Raw genomic sequence first — 20140 nt, 5'->3', positions numbered from 1 at the left:
TTAGGTAATTCCAACATCTACATACACATCCACTCATTCACCAACAGTTCTATATAGTCACTCATGCATGTACTTACTCATCATATGAACTCATATACCCATACATCCTGTTACACACTGATACTCATCCATATAGTTACTCACACACAAATTCACACATGCAAAAAAAACATTTACTTGATTATACTGCTATATACACATCACTACACATACTTCTACAGAAACGGAAACATATTTACTCTCTTAAACAATCAATTATAAAAACACATACTCACTAACCCACCCATACACACAATCATCCACCCATACAGTCTTGCACACATGCTGTCTACAAAATACATACAAATAGTGAGTCACTCATTCATGCATCTGTGCCCGAAGTAATATCCCCCACCGAACCATACAGACACTGATACTGATACTTAAAAAAACAACTAATAACCCATATACACACTCATGTAGCTACTCACCAACCCATGCAGTCACTTATTCACAAAGTGAGACACAGATACAGATATTTAAATATTTAAACATTACTCGCTAATATATGTATTCACTAAGATACATTTAATAAGTCAGTTAACCAATCAATTTTACACAAAAAAACATCCATTTAGACATTTATTTACCCATTTATTCTTCCATCAACCTTTAGATATACATATATAAAAAATATTTATTTTTCAGAAAGATACACATTCACTGGATGATGTCATCAGTGATATCATTTGAGATGTCATCAGTGATGTCATGAGTGATGTCACTGACCATGTCATCAGTGATGTAATATGTGACGTCATCAGCAGTGCATTGCATGCGCAAGTTATAGTGAGTCCAACTAACTATAACGTGGGAATTTCAATGGTTTTACGCAAGTTAAATTTCCACCTAACTATAACTGGTGTGAAACCTATGGTTTTTTCAGTGAATTTAATAGGTTTTTTAAATGTTAATTCCTAACTATAACTGGTGTGAACCCTATGTTTTTTTCAGTGAATATATATATATATCTTGCATGTGAACAAGGGCTTTTGAAGCCCGAAATGCGTAGTGCCCTCTTGCTACTGACTATGATGCAATAAAAGAACCTGTGTAGCGCATCCGTTGGTCCGTCTCCTCTGTTCTTGCGCCGACTTGACCTCTGGTCTGACTCGGAAGTGGTGTGTGGAGTCTTCGTGCATATATATATATATATATATATATACACACCAAACTTCCTCCTTGCTGTAGAAAGAAATGCACTGCTCACTGTACTTGCGGGCAAACGTGGGTTTATTTCCAATTAGTACAGCAACATAACAGCAAAGTCCTTTAGTGAAACCTGGCGCGTTTCAGCCGTCTTGTAGCCTTGTTCACAGGTGAGTTCAGGATTGTGGCATAATCCGCTTACTGGCGCGCCTTTTGAAGACTCCCAGAGTCCAAAGTAATCTTCCAGTACTACAATCCCCATAATGCACAGTAACTCTTTTCCAGATTGGCTTCTTAACATCTTGCAATTCGTTTTCCTTTTAATTTCATATTCAGGGACACTGCAGTTAGATGAAGCTTTAAATGGGGTTACTTGGCATAAAACATTCACGTATTGCCACGCTGTCATAACTGTAAGTCTTTTGAAAACCCATGTGAGCCTTTCTGTCCTTTGTGAAGCCAACAAACTCAGTTTCACTCCCTTGCCTGATAACGCTTTTAATTTGAAAGGCTGAAATCTTCATACCTTTATTTTTCATTTTGCTTCATGCAGGCGGGGGGCTCCTCTTTAGACGAAACGTCTGAAATACCAACTTCTTTTTCTCCGGGAAGGAGCCTCAATCCCACAGGGCAGGCAGTGCTAGGGGACGGAGAGCCCCTAAGAACACACACACCAAACTTCCTCCTTGCTGTAGAAAGAAATGCACTGCTCACTGGACTTGAGGGCAAACGTAGGTTTATTTCCAATTAGTACAGCAACATAACAGCAAAGTCCTTTCGTGAAACCTGACGCGTTTCAGCGGTCTTGCAGCCTTGTTCACAGGTGAGTTCAGGATTGTGGCATAATCCGCTTACTGGCGCGCCTTTTGAAGACTCCCAGAGTCCAAAGTAATCTTCCAGGTATATATATATATATATATATATATATATTCATGACATGCTCAGTGATGTCACTGAGCATGTCATGAATGATGTAATATGTGACATCATCAGCAGTGGTTTGCGGGTGCGCGATATATAGTTAATGCATCTAACTATATATGCGAATTTCAATGGTTTTGTGCGAGTAAAATAAGGTTTTGAAAATGCTAATCCCTAACTATATATGGTCTATAACCTATGGTTTTTTCAGTGAATTTTCAAGGTTTTGTAAATGCTAATTCCTAACTATATATGGTCTATAACCTATGGTTTTTTCAGTGAATATATATATATATATATGTAAAAATTCTATGGCAAAATGAAACCCCTCATTTTGTTCCTTTTCAAATTAAATGTATTAAGTGTTACCACTTTATTCCAATCAAGATGACTTCAGGTGTGCCATACTTTTGTCATAAGTAAGACTGTTAGCGTTCTGGTTGTTCTTTAGAACACTCTGGGACATTCTGTCATTGGGCTATAGTTTAGTTGGGCTACATCTGGCTGATATTTGGGCTACATTTGGGCTATTTTGTCTCTGGTGGCCATCTTGGGAGACTGCATATCAGAATTTTTTTAATGAAATATAAGAGGATTTGAGAAGTCACTCAAAATGTGCCCTAATTTTTCTTTCTTCAGCACTAATCATAATTTCTATGGCAAAATGAAACCCCTCATTTTGTTCCTTTTCAAATTAAATGTATTAAGTGTTAACACTTTATTCCAATCAAGATGACTTCAGGTGTGCCATACTTTTGTCATAAGTAAGACTGTTAGCGTTCTAGTTGTTCTTTAGAACACTCTGGGACAGTCTGTCATTTGGCTATAGTTGGGCTACATCTGGCAGATATTTGGGCTACATTTGTTTTTTTTTGTCTCTGGTGCCCATCTTTGGGCTACATTGGGCTACATTTGGGCTCTAACATATATATAGCCCAATGTAGCCCAATATATATTTTTTCAAAGTTAATTTTCGTAAAAACCACTGAAGCACATATCTTGAGACATAGCAAAGGCACATCGGGCTACCAGTCCCTACAATTTTGCCAAGTTTGGTGGAAATCCATTCAGCCGTTCGGGCTAAAAGTGAGGTCGACCGCCCTATGGAAATTAACATGGGGAAAACACGGTTTGGGACCCCCCTTTTATCTCGGCCCCCGCTTGACGAATCCCCCCGAAACTTTCAGGGAAGGACCGGAGCTCCGCAAGGCAAATTTTAGGACATTTTCAGGCAGATTCGTCAACCGGCACCAAAGTTATTCACAATAGAATTTTGAAATTTTGCATTGAAAAAAATCCTAACTATAACTACCTACTGGCGACCGCTAGTAGGTAATATAGTGAAAAATATATATGTATTCTCCTTGGTCTTAACTGTATTGCAATACACAAGTGCTGTGTCCTGTAGGTAAAAGTGACAATACATGATACACAAACATGAAATATAAAACACACACTCTATATTATGAGTTCCTGGGATTGTGACTCAAGGGATAGAATTAGCCTCTGAACCCTGGAAATACCAAAATTAGTTTTTAGAAAAATAAAAGACATGGATACATACTTGTTTTATGTGGAGACAATGCTCCATGAGCCTTAGAACGGGTGGGAAGGGTGCCTATAGTAACATTCAGTGGATGGAGAAAAACGGGTACGGATTTTGAGCACCAAGATACTAATTTCATCCAAACACATCCGTTCACATCAATCGGCTGTGTCAAGATACTAATTGCCTCCAAAGACATCCGTTCACATCAATCGGCTGTGCCATACTTACTGACTCTAGGTCACTGCCTTGCTTAGGTAACGCCTCCCCGCGGCCCAGTTGAACACTGAGACCCCGGGGCGGGGATCTTAAGTAGTGAATGAAATTAGTGGAGTTGCCTCCAAAATCGGTCAATCAAAGCGATACTGAACTGCTCATGGTGACTCGGAAGGGGTTGATTCAGGGATGCCCTCAGTTCTACAACTGTGCTAGAACCTGGAGACTAGACCGCTAAGCTGTGAGATATACGTGCCAAGGCAGTGTCCCGGAAGTCCTTCTATTTTATTTTATGTGTTCGAAAAAGAAAAAGAAAGGCAAAAACTTGGGTATTGGACTGCTAACTAATTTCACCAAGCGGTACTCAGAGTGGTCCATCGTCCCTGTCGGGGAGTCCCTGGAGTAGTCATGTCCCGTGACCAGTGAATTTTAGTGCAGATCAAACATACTACTTGACTAGCTGTTACACTGAGCCACGCATAGTGTAATAATTACAGAAAATATGATTTCTGTATATTTGTTCATAAAGGACCCCGTGAGAAAGAAATTATAATTAGAGTAAGAATACAGGGGTCAAAGTATGATGGGCCAGATCCCGCCAGATGATTAGTGGCGATGGCGTTTCTAACCCATGTACATATCTACATGGTGAGGTTCCGAGGTCATGGGGAGCTGATAGATACTGACAGGGCGGGACATCAAAGCTCCTTTGTTGGTTTGGCGAATAACTCTCGGCAGCAGCAGCAGGTCCCACAGACCGGGTAGGGGCTGATCAACAAACCCCCCCTGAAAAAAAGGAACTGCTCGCGTTTCCTGCTCCGCGGGAAACACGCGCATCAGGGTCTGTGACAAGTGCAGACCCTGACTACATCGCCCACAACACTTTGCCTCCGGGAACGCCCAGCAGAGAGCACACCAGGTGCTTTAAATCGGAACCGGACCCGCGTATCGCGGGACATCAAAGCTCCTTTGTTGGTTCGGCGAATAACTCTCGGCAGCAGTAGCAGGTCCCACGGACCGGGTAGGGGCTGATCAACAAACCCCCCCTGAAAACAAGCATTTACAATGCAATGGTTTCGCCTTTGGAAAAGTTAGAGCTATTGGCATTGTAAATGACAAAATTTGTATTTATGTGTTGGTTTTGAAAACAGATAAATAAATGGCATTGTCATTTACATTGCCATTAGCTTAATCTCTGCAGTCACTCTGCAGTCCCTAGCACTCCCTCGCACTCCCTAGTCACTCTGCACTCCCTAGCCCTCCCTAGTCACTCTACACTCCCTAGCACTCTGCACTCCCTAGCACTCCCTAGTCACTCTGCACTCCCTAGCACTCCCTAGTCACTCTGCACTCCCTAGTCACTCTGCACTCCCTAGCCACTCCAACAGGGAATATGAACCTGCAAAGAGGCAACAATCCTGGTTTTTAACACAGTGGAGCCCTGTGACTTGGTGAAATTTGGCAAATACTTAAGCCTGCTACAAGTATAATTTAAGGACATTAATAATACTGATCACTGCTCCAATTCAAATCACCAAAACAGTGAATTTTAACGTTTTATATGGCAGGTTTAATCCACTTGGATAGATCTTTAAAATGTTTTCATTAGCCGCTCTCTGAGCCCATGATTTGAGAACTATCTGCTATATAATTCCCAGTCCGTATGCACTGTTGTGCACACGTAAATTAATTTGCACAGTAATTAGCTGATATTAAGCCACAGGTATTATTCATGATTCCCAAATTCTCATGACATTGATTTAAAATCTGTCCAAAACTGCTATATATTACTTACATTACCTATGCTTGCGATTAAAACAATATGCACATGTACTGTTTGCACAGCTAAGGTATTTTGCATAGCAATTATCTGGTTTCTAGCCATAGGTATGTTCACGATTTTGACATTTTTATGACATTACTTAAATTTGGCATATAAAAGGTAGTTTTGTCTGGTTAACTTAGAATCTATCTGCCCTCTGAGTTATATCTACTTGGCTGAGCTGCAGTGATCTACCCTGACCAGCGCACTGGCCAACTGAGAGAAGCCATCCAACAGTGAAACGCTGCTCGTCAGCCAGACCCTGAAAGTCGCATAACAATGAAGAACTAGGTTACCAGTTGTCTCCACACCAAACCCTGGGAGAGAGGGACCACCTCTATAATTGATGCCTGATGGGGAGAAGAGAGAGCTCAAGAAGCCGCGTGGAGGGAACGGCTCCCAAACACCAGTGGGCCCGGGATGCTCTTCTTTCTCTAGTCACGTGACTAACGTGTGTTTCAACACTTTGCAATGTTATTTTCCTTCTCACGCGTACCTAATATCTACCCAATGATCCATCACATGACGGAGTGATAGCCATGATCACAAGCCGCCGCGTTCTCCCATCTTAGGTGACATCATTCACTCCCCACTGAACTGAAGTGTAGGCATGAGATTTTAAACAGCTGTTCAACTGCACACCACTCAGCTACTGCACATACAAAATAAAGATCATTCTCTGTTACTAAAGACATAAAACTGGACAACCATTTGTGTATTATTGAAGCATTTCTTGTATTTGAACTTTCACCCCATGAATCAAACTTTTAAAAGCAAGCCTAAACTCCCTCTCAGAGTATCTCTGTGGCTGCACAGGAATCTCGAAGACCCCCTCCACTTGAGGGACCATAGTCACCTGCTGCTCTCAATAGACCCAGTCGACAAGAAAAACATGGCAACAGCTGTCCACTGCATTTACATTGCTAGGCCAAAAGGTTACGTGATAGAAAGTGAATGTTATTGCACGGGCTTCGATGTATAGCATGAGCCACGTGCACAAAATGTCTTTTATCACTAATGTGCGAAGCGCCTCGTTAGACCGGAGTGGAGCTGGCCTGGTTAGATCCGGCCGCTCGCCTCCGTCCTCCAGACATATATATTTGTTAAATGCATGTTGCTCTCACTGCTATATCTACAAAGGCGTCGACAATCTCAGGGAGCTAATTAGCGAGGCGGATAAACAGCCGCTGCGCACGCGGCGTGGCAGATTTCAAATCAGAGGTCACAGCTACCCTGGCCCTGCTAAACTCGTTCAATTTGCGATAATTGCCGGCATGTTTGTTTTTCTGGAGAGACATCAACAAGGTTCTTTGCGTCACTAAGAGAAAGCCGTTCAGAACAGTGAAAGGCACGGACAGCGGGAGGGAGGGCAGGAAAGGCACGGACAGCGGGAGGGGGGCGGGAAAGGCACGGACAGCGGGAGGGGGGGCAGGAAAAGCACAGACAGCGGGAGGGGGGCGTGCAAAGCGAAACATTCACAACACGGGGTAGCAACTACACACACAAAGTCGAGAAACAAACAGAAACAAACAGTTAAAAATATAAAGAAAATGCATCTTACCTGAACGTAAATAAAAACAACACCAATCCGGCTGAAGGCACTCCTGAAAAGACGAAAACAACACGGAAAAAAAAAAACACACCCACCGCCGCACGTGTTAAAAGGGGCTGGATGAGAAAAATTCTCAGGAACGCCCACGAGTCGCCTCGCAGAATGACGGACGCCTCTGTTTTCCAATGGCTAGCCTCCATTTATGGAGCTAGCCAATGGAAACAGAGACGGGACAAAGCCCACATACTGCAAAACAAAAGATTTTGCCTTAGCGAAACGCTGCTTGCGCAGCTTTCGACAGGCGAAACCTAAAAAGGCACTGTTCCTGGGGTCAGCATGGACAAAGGGTGGTTTAATTGGTGGTTAAATAGACTATTAGTGGAGAAGATGAGGACTTTTTTCGAGGGGTTGTAAGGAGGAGCGCAGGGGCTAATGAAAACACTGAGGCTGCACGATTAGGACCGGGACATATGCCATTGGAATGTGAGGTGTATATAAATTTTGAGCAGCTGGCAGCGTACTGGGGAGGCTGAAGAGGTGATAAAAGCCACAGGCCTCGTTATGCTGAGAAAATGAACCCCACGTTTATGAGAGCTGTGGAAAAGTGTGAAGGTGTGTCGGGAAGAGGCGTGAAGGACGAAGAACATAAAGGATGGGTAAGGTGAAGAAACTTAGAGAGATATAATTATTGGAAGGACAGCATAGCAAAGGCCAATGGAATTATTTGATTTTGCATCAGTGACGTTTGCAGCATAATTAATGATTTGCCAATTAATTCATCATCGGCTGCATTGTTTCTCGCTCAAAAGTTACTAAAAACGCAATTACACTTGTTGCCGCAGAGTGGATGGCACTTCACAATAGTTGACAGTCACCTTTCTGTTGCATATTGCTGTATTTGAGAGTTTAACTGGTACTAATAACGACATTACACAATAAAATGTGCTGTTTATTGCTACTTAATTTAGTCAACCCATCTGCATAATTTGGTCTTCCGGTGCCCCATAGTCCATGGTCCATGGTCCTGAGCATAGCACTCATCCCAATGTATGGACCTAATAATCAAACTTCCTCCTTGGCAGGGCGCTTATCCCAGTACAGAAGTGCAGCTCTGACCGTTTACACGACTGACCCTTCAGCCTCGTGAATACCACACTACCAAGTACCAAAGACGTAGATATCATTAGTGCGGCAGGTGCAGTGGCACCGGGGAACAGGGGCGTGAGGAGCCCACAGCACCCAATGATTTCCGTCTCTTACTGCCTGAATAAGGGACTGAAGGGCATTTCTCCTTCCATGAATTAAGGCCAAGGGCACTTGTTGCACCACTACCATGAACGGCCCCTGCGGAGACCCGGGAATTCTTTAGCATAGCGCTTCAAAGTGGCATAGGAATGCAGTGAGCTGGGACTGGTTTCGAGAAGGCGCAGTGCTGCGGGGTTTGTCCGTCAGCGCAGCTCCAGGCAGACGGGTCCTGCTCCGGAGCGATCCGTCACCTTGGCGCAGCATGAAAGGTAACAAGGGCTGGTTATTAATGCCGCGGCCACTGCGCTCAGACAAGCACCCGTCTGCCTGCAGCTCCTCCGACGCAAAGGTCGTCCATCTCCAGCCTGCTCGCCGATGACACCGCTCCTCAAGTGGACACGAGAGCGCGGACGGATCCAGTCTGCGCGAGGCAGGGCCCCGGGCATCCATTACCTGTCATGTCGACGCACATTTACCGGCCGTGACCGGGCGCTGACACTGCACGTCGAGGGGGTGGGGGCTGGAGGTGACGGAGGAAGGGCATCCGTACAACGATTGGGGTTAATGAAGCCCCCCCGCGGCGCGAGGGTGACCGAGGCACCACACACGTACTAACAGTGAATGACAGGCAGTCATGCGCTGCACCCTAGAAGTACTGAAGGCAGGCCATGGAGTCACTCGCTCATTGCTGACGTCTGCTGTGACTGCCAGGCAAGGAGTTCAAACTCGCCTAATTCCAGCGTGACCTCCCACGGGTGGTCAGCTGATTATCAATAAATGGAGAAAGTCAGAAGCATGCAGGTGATCTGGGATGGGCATTGCTTTAAGTTGCAGGTACAATCAGGGTCGCAGTACATGCAGTTCTTTAACTCGGCAGGGAGAGTATTGACACTTCTCAGGGGGGCGGGCACTTCCGGCCGGCCGCGCTAGGATTGGCCGGCCGGCCGGCTGGAGAAACCTCGGAGAGGACGAGGGGGGCGGGCGGGAGAGGACGAGGGGGGCGGGAAAGGACACGGACGTCGGGAGGGAGGCGGGAAACGTGGGGATGGCGGGAGGAGGGACACAAGGCAGGACAGCAGCAAGCGCGGCCCGGCCGGACCAGACTCGGGGGCGTTCCCGGCGTCGCGTGACGTCGCCAAAGCCAAAGAATCTCGGGAACGCCCCCGTGTCTGGTCCGGCATTGATGGACAGGCCCCTCGTCCAATGGCTAGGCTCCATTTATGGAGCTAGCAAATGGGACGGGGGGGCGTGTTCCAGAGTGCTTACTGTACTCAATAGATTTCTCTGGAGGAGGAGCCTAACGGCTCCGCCCCCCAGCGAAACCTAAAAATGAACTGCTCGGGTTTCCCGCTCCGGGGGAAACACTTGCATCAGGGTCTGTGACAAGTGCAGACCCTGACTACATCGCCCACAACACTTTGCCTCCGGGAACGCCCAGCAGAGAGCACACCAGGTGCTTTAAATCGGAACCGGACCCGCGCCTCGCGGGACATCAAAGCTCCTTTGTTGGTTTGGCGAATTACTCTCGGCAGCAGCAGCAGGCACCACGGACCGGGTAGGGGCTGATCAACAAACCCCCCCTGAAAAAAAGGAACTGCTTGCGTTTCCCGCTCAGCGGGAAACACTCGTATCAGGGTTTGTGACAAGTGCAGACCCTGACTACATCACCCACAACACTTTGCCTCCGGGAACGCCCAGCAGAGAGCACACCAGGTGCTTTAAATCGGAACCGGACCCGCGCATCGCGGGACACGCGCAGGACGAGCCGGGCGAAGCCCGGGCCAAGGGCGGGCCCGTCTGAGCCCGTCAGAGACTGACTGAGACTGGACTGGGCAACCCCCTTTATGTTTCTGAATTCAGTAAGACTTTCTACATATCTGTTTAATTGCTTTTTAAGCTTATTTTTAAGGTGTATTTGTATTATTGACTGAAATTGAGGCACACTTATAGGTCCAATAGTTATGGCGTTAACTACCTCCAAAGGGAATAAAGTAGGTAGTGGGGAAATTGGAGGAGGAGTCATTGGTACTATAGACGCCTTCTTCACCAAAGCGGTTATTGTACTGGAGAAGGAAATAGCTTTAACTGAACAGCGGCTATCTCTTGACCCTGTATTTTTTAAAAGATCGTCACTAGGGAGTATTGCTACTGTTCCTTCACCTGAACAACCTCATATTCAAAGTATGCAGAGCAATGAAATAGCTAGCCACCAACGAGACCTTTCAACTATCCTTGACATAAGTGGGATTGACGCGAGCCTAGACTCCTATATGGCCTATCCAAGTGAAGATCTGGGCAGACGCCAAAGTCAATTATTGTTTAGGGAACAGCCAATAGATAGTATCCACATAGTACAACCTCAGGTTGCCGCTTTAAAACATAAGCGTGGCGGAAACCAACAGAAAGGCTCCTGTACTAAAAAGGTTAAAACAGTTTCTTCCAAGAAAAGGGATACGGGGTTACGTATAGGAATAAGATACCTATCCAGCCGGATACGTCCTGCTCGAATCCTACTAGTCCTATTGTTGTGATAATTGAAAGTCCGCTCACAAATCCCAGAAGTACCACGTGTTCGTTGGAAAATATAGAGCACCTGGTCAAGAGTTTAATTCTCCCATTGGTGGAACGGACTAGGAAGATAGGTGAACACCTAGAAATCCTCGAGGGAATTGTACGAGCTAATTCGGAGATGTTGAAAAAACTAGGGGATCAAACATCTGCCAGTATCAGCACTCCTATATTACCCAAAAATAAACCGAATCCCGCTCCTAGAAAGAAGCAGGGACTAGTTATAAAAGAACTATCAGAGCAAACAAGTGGGAAGTCAAAAGCTAATGATCACAAACTGGTCCCCACGGTAGAGAGCGATAGTAACGTAGTCTCCCATAAAATAGGCTTAACCAGAGGCCCTGACAAAACGGTATCAGAAATAGCTAACACAGAGGCTCCCTTAAGTAAAGGACATAAGAAGAGAGTTGATCTTCCCCTGGATTGTCACCCCTATGTAATTGTGTTGGCTGGGGTGCCAGAATGGAAAAATAACAGGGTTGAATCTGTCCACGAACTAAAAAACAAAGTTATGTACTGGCTGGGGCAAAATAGACCCCTTAGACCTGATTTGCGGGGGGAAATTATCACTGTTCGGAGAGTAACCAGGTTGGGCCACATAGTGAAGAATATTCAAGGAGACTGTATTATTGTTAATTTTAAGGACCCAAGAACGGTTCAGTTCATTAGTGGTTTCCCTAATTATAACAACGCAGGAGGAATCCTTTCTTTGGATTTGAGCTATTTTTACCCTGTGGCCCCGATTGTTCCGGGTAACCTAAAATCATATGAACCATTCAATGAGGTGAGGTCCATATATAATGGAAGTCGCTTTAATGCTCCAATGGCACCTATGATGCATGGAGGTTTTGTGCCGACTTGCCATTATAATCATCATCATTTCACTGTCCCAACCTATAACAGATTTGACTGCCTGTCAGGGTTGGGAGGGGTGGATTGACCATCACGGGACCAGGTAACTGTTACATGTGTTAAAAATTCCTATGACACCCAAGCTAAGCCACTATCAGCAATTGAGGAAATCCAAGAACTAGGAGGATGGCCGATACTTAATCCAGATGATTCCCAACTAGAAAGAATTGATGCTGCATCTGGGGGGGACCCGTTTATAAGTAAGGGTTCTTCAGATAGCAGTATAGGTACAGTCATCGACTTAAATCATGTTGTGAGCATTAAGTCAAAGGATAAATTGTCTTTCATTTCTTGGAATATTGCTGGACTTAGATCCAAATTGGATAATCCGCTTTGGTCCGATCTAGTTAAAGATCATGATGTGATGTGTCTCCAAGAAACTTGGGCTAAGGAAGTTTGCCATATTAATGGTTTAAAGACTGTTTTTACTCCAGCCATTCGCTCATCACATGGCAGAGCCAAGGGTGGGCTCTGCACATATGTCTCGAATTGTTTTAAATGTAAAAACATGGAGGTTTTTTATAATATTCGCTATTACCATATTGTTGGTTTACATTTGAATAATGCTCTCTGTATTTTGATTGTTAACTTGTATAACAATGTTCCCTCTGCTGATTTGGTTGCAGTGTTTAAAACTCTAAGCTCCGAACTTAATGCGATAATATGCAATGAACGTAAGGAGTTCGTCGTTATATGGGGGGAGATTTTAATTTCACTCTCTGTAATAGAGCTGGTAAGGGAAATTGTGGTTTAACGGTGGAAAAGGAGTCCATTCTGACACACTTTGAACATACCGGTAAGGGGGATGCTTTGAATGAGATCCTCTTCACGAATGATCTAGGTTTTGCAAACAAACTGTGTCACCCAGAGGTCCCGTTCTCCACAACCTTTAACGGTAGAGGGTTAACTTCTCTAATTGATTATGTTCTGATCTCTTCTTGCTTTGGGTATAGTGTAGTTAACTACAGTGTACTGGACATCACTTTAAGTGATCATTTTCCCATTAGGGTTGAAATTATAGATCCTTGTGCTCCTGTAGACAGTATCCCAAAGGAAGGCCTTTGGGTTAACCTAAGGAATCATGATAATAGAAAGAAGGGTTGGTTTGATCTGGAGTGCACTAAGCCACATACTAAACTTAAACGGGCTTTGAATAAACAAGATAGAGATTTTAAACAGATCAGGGAGCTCCGTAAAAATTACAAATTAGCTATTAAACAGAGAAGGGCCAAGATGAAAAATGAAGCATGGGTTGCACTTTTAGACGCCTCTGATTCGAAGGACATGACTGCATTCTGGAGGGCAGTCAACGCGCCATTTTTTAAAGATGACTCTAAGGTGCGGCTAGAGATTGCCATTTCAGAGGATGATTGGGTGAAGCACTTCGAGGCACTCTATAGCCCTGTGGAACTTCTAGGGGAACTGCTGGTGCAGGAGGTACCTTCATTGCCAAATAATAAAGAGGGGATGAATCTCTCTTTTACATTGGATGAGGTAATCAAGGGCATTAACTTAAGCAAGGGGGGCAAGGGACCGGGCCCAGATGGTGTCCCGGTAGATATTTTTAAAAATAATGTAACATTATGGGCACCTCTGCTTACTAGATTCCTGAATGCTGCTTGCACGGTGGGCCTTGCTAGTACCTGGTACGAATATATTATAGTACCCATTTTTAAAAAGGGGGACAGGGCTAGCTGTACTTGTTACCGCCCAATATCTCTGCTTGATTCTACAGTTAAAATTATTGGTAGGATCATTTTAGATAGGCTGCAGTCATGGGCCAATGAGTACAAGATTATTAGTGACCTGCAATATGGTTTTTGAGACGGAGTTGGGACTATAGATCAGGGACTTAATCTATTCATACTAGAGGAAAAATATACCAAGGTTAAGGGAGGAAGGTTGTTTTTAACTTTTGTGGACTTGACCTCCACCTTTGATTGTGTTAATCACACTAAATTATGGTCAATTTTAATTTGTTTGGGTGTTGAGGATAACATTATTTGTTTTTTAAGAGAGCTTTATAATGGAGCAAGGGCTATGATTAGATATGGAATTAAAGGAGAGTGCACTAGAATGTTTAATATCGCGAGGGGGGTAAGACAAGGATGCGTCCTTGCCCCGTTTTTATTCTCTATTTACATTAACAGTTTGGAGAATATTTTACTAAGGGACTGTATAGATATGCCTACAGCATCGCAACGCCGTATCCCGGCACTTACCTATGCAGACGAAGCTGTCTTGATGGCAAGAACACCCGTGGCGATGCAAACTATGATTACATCGTTTTCCACCTTCATGACCAATTTAGATTTGAAGGTGAATTGCACTAAAACCTTTTCTATGAATTGTGGCGTTAATTTTTAACAGAGGAAAAGAACCATGTTTATTGATAAAAAGCCACTGGATCATGTTTCTAATTTCCCTCATTTAGGTATACTGTTTGACTGCACAGGGCAATGGAAAAGTGCTATAAAAAGTAGAAATATGCTATTCGTCAAGTCTGTTATGGCCCTTAAACTGTTTAGCAAAAAGATGGAAAAGAGACCTGTAAATGAGCTCCTACGTATTTATAAAGCCAGTTGCGTTGCAGTGGCAACTTATGGTGCGGGAATTTGGGGTAATTTTAATGTTTCTAGCCTGCAGCTAACTGAGAACAGCTTTTTGCGATATCTCCTTACTGTTCCGGAGGGTACATTGACCGATAATTGCCACACTGAACTCGGCATGCCCTATTTGGAAGATCTTATTAGGGTGCAACAGCTTCTTCTGTGGCACAGGGTCTGGACCACCGATGAGTGTCATCTAAATCGCCTTATACTGGGGGACGCCCTGAAATTGGAGGGCGTTCACCGAGTGAAATGGTTGAGATACATTAAAACTTTTTGTGACTACATCAATCACCCCGAATTCTATGATGATCCCAAGTCAATGGCAAAAATCTCTAGGAAAGAGCTAAAAAGGTTATGTATTGCTTACCTGGCGAATTTAAGAGATCAAAATGAATTAACTGAAAAAACTGTGATTGCTCACCAGTTGACCTTAACTTCGCAGGCAATACAACCCTACTTAACCTTAAGGATGACGGCACATGAAAGTTGCTGACAAGATTTAGATTTGGGATTGTATTTAGGTTATTAAGTTTTCCCGCCATTAATGATTGGTCTACTGGTATATATACATGCCCGTGTGATAATACCTCTACTCAATCAGATATTCATATTTTATTGTTTTTTAAATTTTATACTGTACCAAGGCAAAGGTGGATCATGCCCATTTTAAAATATTTGAATTTTAGACAATGTCGACCTGCCTTCCTAGCTATTCAGAAACTTGAAGATATATTTTCAGTGGCATCTGTTTCTGTATTTCTCAGAAATGTTTTTCACTCAAGACAAATGATATCTGTTTAAATTCAACTCCTTTTAGCTATGAGTCTCTGTATTTTTAACTATTTTATATATTGACTGACATATGTGAATTGATTCTGAACTGTGATTTTTTGTACTTTTATGGTTGTCAAAGTTTTATAATCGAATAAAGTCTTTTTGAATTGAATTGACAGGGCGCCATCTGCCTAATAAGCATTGCGTTATTATACCCATTCAGGGTGGAATGATCAGAGAGACCCTGTGCAAGAACATTGACCCATCCATTACTTCACAGGCCTTCTTTATCTCCAACTGATTCGACACTGATATTTTGAACCTGTTTTTGATTTCTGCTGATAATACTGCTAAGAGTGCTCCTACAGATGTGTCCTCCTTCTGTAGGTGGTGAGGGGCCTGTGCAGGGTCTTCAGAAATAGGGACTAGGCTGTCTGATTTTTTTGCGGAAGGCTGATTGCCTGTGTCGGTATCGGAGTCGGCATTTATCCGAGATTTTTCTAACCCGTCTCCATGGCCCACCATACCGGGATCATCAAGGTGGCTTTCATGGGTTACTAACCGTTTCATGGCATCCTTCTCCTGGCCAGTATTCACGCCCACCATCGTATTTTCACCCAGAATTAGAAATTTTGGTAGAACTATAAAGTACGTATTTAGGGATGGGATAATTTTTATTTTGGGGGTCTGCACCCCTTTCCTTAGTGAAGACTTTTTGTTTTTTGTCTTGGGGTCAGAGGGTAAAGAATTCTTAAATGTGGTATGTGTTGTTTCAGAGCTCGCATACTCCTCTTTTCTGTCTCTCTGCACCCCATCCACCTTGTCAACCTTCTTTCCTTCTCACCGCTTCTCGCCCTTCTGCCTCCTATCTCGCTTCACACAGATCTCTCTCTGGTTCGATAGTCCCTGTATCTGCTGGCTAACCCCCTTTTCCACTACCTTTCCTAAACTACGGAGCACGTACCTAGAGACCCCCTCTGCAGGTGTGTCCTCATGTATCACCTTCCCCCTACCTCTGTTGATGTCAGAGCTGATGGAGTCCACCTGGTCAGGTACTGCTTCCTCTTCTACCTCACCCTTCAACAGACCGACACAGCTCTGCCTACAATCTATAGATAATCAGTTTTTGGCAGACTGTTCCTCTCTCTGTGGAAAGCCACCTAAAGCCCCATCATTCCAGCCACCTCCTCTGCCTCCTACCCCAGTGGTCGAAGAGGGCGGGATCGGCAGGGCACGGTGTGCCCCTACTTCTTCAATTATATCAAGTCCGTTCCCCTACTTTCATATTTCAAATATGCGTCCCGGATGGCAGAAATCACCAAGGCCGATAGTCAAGGCTCGGCTCTTGGGGACGCGCAGAAAAGGAAAAAGGCTGTCTTTTCCTTCATTGTGCCCAGAAAAGACAAGGACAGTGTCCAGTTATTTTGCCGCTGGCAGCTGCCCCACCTCCCTCCCTCTCTTTGTCCTCTCTCTTCCCTCTCTTTTTGTCTCGCTCCTCCTCATTTAGTGAAAACTGAGACTTCAAGAAAGAGCATTACCCTCTCTTTCCTCCTTTCGTTTATTTGCTCCCCTGTAAAATGGATCCAAAAAAAGAAACCTCGTCTTTTTCTGCCATTTTTCAATTTCTAAGAGCAACCTAGGTGTGGATAGAAATAAAACATTCAAAAATATGAAAAATAACTAACTAAAGCAAGACTGCGTGGTTGCGAGGTGGCCAGATTGACTGATTTATTCACACCTAAACACATTAGCGCCACTTTACAGTGTTTGCCAGTGAAGCACTACTTTTGTTTTCTAGTCTCTCTTTCAATAACATTGTTTTCCCACTCAAGTGTACTATACCTGGAGGTACTAAAATATCTGCTTGATGGGTGAATTGGAAAATGAAATGTGTGCAGTGGCTGTGTGTTCACAAATGTGGTATTTTTAAACCATACTGCCTATGTTTTGTAAGGATATTGTATTTATTGTGTTGTATTGTAAGGATATGAGCAATGGGAATTGAAAAGGGTCCCTTCTGGGCCCTGTAGTCATGGCCTTAACTTTTCAGGCAAAAGCACTCACTAATTTCTGAGTAATGAGTGTAAAAGGAAAAAGGTAACCCTGTTGTTCCTGCTTACATTTCACATGCTTTACCTAATCTTGCATTCCCTATGAGTGTTTGCTTTTTCAAGGATGTTGTTATTTTTTCAGGCAGCATATTGCTCTTGTCTAGTGCATAATTTGAATTGAGTCACATCCAGGTGTTTATAGCGGGTCAGTGCAGTGCAAGTTTCTCTCAGTGGGGCAGTATGGTGTTCATTGGAGAGGATGTGGAACTATAGTAAGAGCTGCTCAATTTGGAACTGGGGAACCAGGTTCAGCCGTCACGACCAGTCCATCAGACTACTCCCCCATGGGGGAGCACATTCCAATGCTAGACCTTAGAAGGCCCCGCAAGATCTTAAAAGCTCTGATGTCTTAGCACCACCTGGTGGATCCTAGCAGTGACAAGTGTGAGGTAACCTTGAAGGCCTGTCCACCACAATTCATTCTGAAGTTCACCTCCAGTCTGGGAGGCAGGCCTATGAAGCAGCACACCATAGAGTGACAGTGACTCTGTCACTGAGGTCACAGGACCCTTGGGCAGGGAGGCTCCAGCGCAGTGCCACCACACCGGGTGCTGACTCCAGGTAGGGGCGTTGTGTTTGCAAGTATAATATGGTTTTAAAAGCACTCACTGACTCCCCCTGGCCTCTAACAATTTCCGGCAACAATAACAATTTCACGATAACTCCAGTGTTTTATATACTAAGTAGAGTGAGATGGTGTTATGTCTAGTGGAAGTTTTAACTCATGGAAAAGAAGCCCAGACTGTTAATGTGCCTACCATGCAGATCACAAAGTGTACATAATGTAAATAGGTCAGTAGGTTGCACCTTTTGTAAGAGAGACCCTATTGTTACTTGCAGTTAATAAGTTAAAATCCTAACATAGAACATTGAGGTATTAAGTGTCATGTAAGAGCTGAATGCAAACTACAAGGTATAAATGAGAGCCCTATGTTTTTTTTCACCAGTCTTTGCTTATCTTAATGTTGCAAAATAGGGTTCTTTTCAGTAGAAATCAATTCTGATTATTAAAGAGAACCCCCAACCATGGTATTACGTTTTACATTCTGAGTTTTTATTTCTCCAGACCAATCACTATTAAACTATGCTGCCTACTAGTATGGTTGTCATGTGACTCCTACACCTTGTAGTCCTTTGTCTTATGTAACATTTCCTATACAGTGATTTACACACATATGATTGATTGTCTCTATGTAATATGTGTGATGTAAAGTGCTCTGACACCCTACACTGGTATTAGCGGTGCTGTAAATTTTATGATACTTTATTATTTTGACATTTTTACACATACTAACACAGTCTCTGCAGAGATGTTTGCTTGTTAGTATCGGTGGAACATACAACTGCAACAGTGAGAAAGAGGACCAGTCAACCTCTGCAAAGGGCCCTCACTTCACAGCAGCACAAGTCACATTTTTTTATTAACTTTTGATCCGTTTGAGCTCTAAACAATTTATTACTTAAAAGCATCAGATTATGCAGCAGGTGATGTATTTTGTGGTAAATATGGCAGAGACGTAATTATGTGGAAAACATTTTCAAACTAGAATATTTTGCCATCCATGTTTGAACTGCTCTAGTGGAAAAAGGGAGAAGCTGATGACAGAAACTCTATGGCTGGGAGACAAATGGCTTGCGATTCCACTTTTAAGGATATTTGATACATTCTGTGATTGGAAAGGTATCCAACTTTGTGAATGTATTTTAATGTCAATAACAAATATTAAACCTTAAATAAAATTGGTTAAATTAAATAACGTAATAAGCTGTAACCAGTTAGTGAAATGGGAAACAAGTACATTGGGATATTTAGCTCTTTCTGCCATACCTCTGACTCCGCCCACTGAACCAATCCATGGGTTATTCCCACCCTCTGATTGTCCGCCAACAGTTCCCCTACTTTATTCCCCCCACTTCGACCACTGTCCTACCGTCAGAAGGGGATCCTAGCCGTTGCACCTCTTCCTCTGCGCAGCTCCAGGGCCGCCCTACACCACACCTGCTCTGACTCAGTGTTGCCATTGTTACCAATGGCCGTGTTCTCCACACCGAGCTGACCTCTTCCCTTCTCTCCGCTTCCACCTCCTACCGTGCCGCACCGAAGCCTCCGCTGCACGAGAAACCACTCGCCGCTCCCCACACTGAACTCAAGGCGGCAGCTGCTGTAGACCGATGAGCAGCGCCGTAGCCTCCCGCTGCGCCCCCCCCCCCAAAAACTCCTGCTGCACTGAAATAAAGGACGGCAGCGCCTGCTGCTATAGACCAGTGAGCAGCGCCGAAGCTGAAGCCAAAGCTTCCCTCAGTGCCAGAGACCTCTCACCACGCTGAACTCAGAAGTGGCGGCGATTGCTGCTGAAGACCGGTGAGCTAAATCAATAAACTCCACAAAACGGATTTCACAATGCTGGCATCATAAGTAGGTATTTCATGGTTTTCAGAGCAAAATCAGTATGATCCTATCCGTTCACATTGCGGGATCACAAACGCTACAGGAGCTCTCCCGCAACCCGCTACATGCTGGCTGTCATGTTTCCCCCTCCTTCCATTCCCTCCTGATTCCCCCCCCCCTACCCTCCCCATGACCTCAGCAGCAGAACTACAGCATTAGAGGAGGAGGTCAAAGAGCTTAGGGAAACGGTACAGATAAACTGCGCTGAAATAGATAAACTAAGG

The 20140-nt window shown here is 44.1% G+C and overlaps 1 protein-coding gene across 1 annotated transcript in view; it reads right to left on the bottom strand.

The window, feature by feature from the left end:
• HAT1 (histone acetyltransferase 1) overlaps window positions 1-19696 on the bottom strand; it is a 490786-nt gene extending 471090 nt beyond the window's left edge. The window contains exon 1 of the mRNA XM_086956126.1: window positions 19399-19696. Coding sequence (XP_086812252.1) covers window positions 19399-19489 — 91 coding nt within the window. The 5' untranslated portion in view covers window positions 19490-19696. The remainder of the gene's footprint in view (window positions 1-19398) is intronic.
• Window positions 19697-20140: the final 444 nt, after the last annotated feature.

The sequence above is a fragment of the Lissotriton vulgaris genome, chromosome 2_1, assembly GCF_964263255.1.
Source record: "Lissotriton vulgaris chromosome 2_1, aLisVul1.2, whole genome shotgun sequence".
Taxonomy (NCBI): domain Eukaryota; kingdom Metazoa; phylum Chordata; class Amphibia; order Caudata; family Salamandridae; genus Lissotriton; species Lissotriton vulgaris.
The sequence above is the reverse complement of the archived record's forward strand: the minus strand, read 5'-3'. Positions and strand labels throughout refer to the sequence as shown.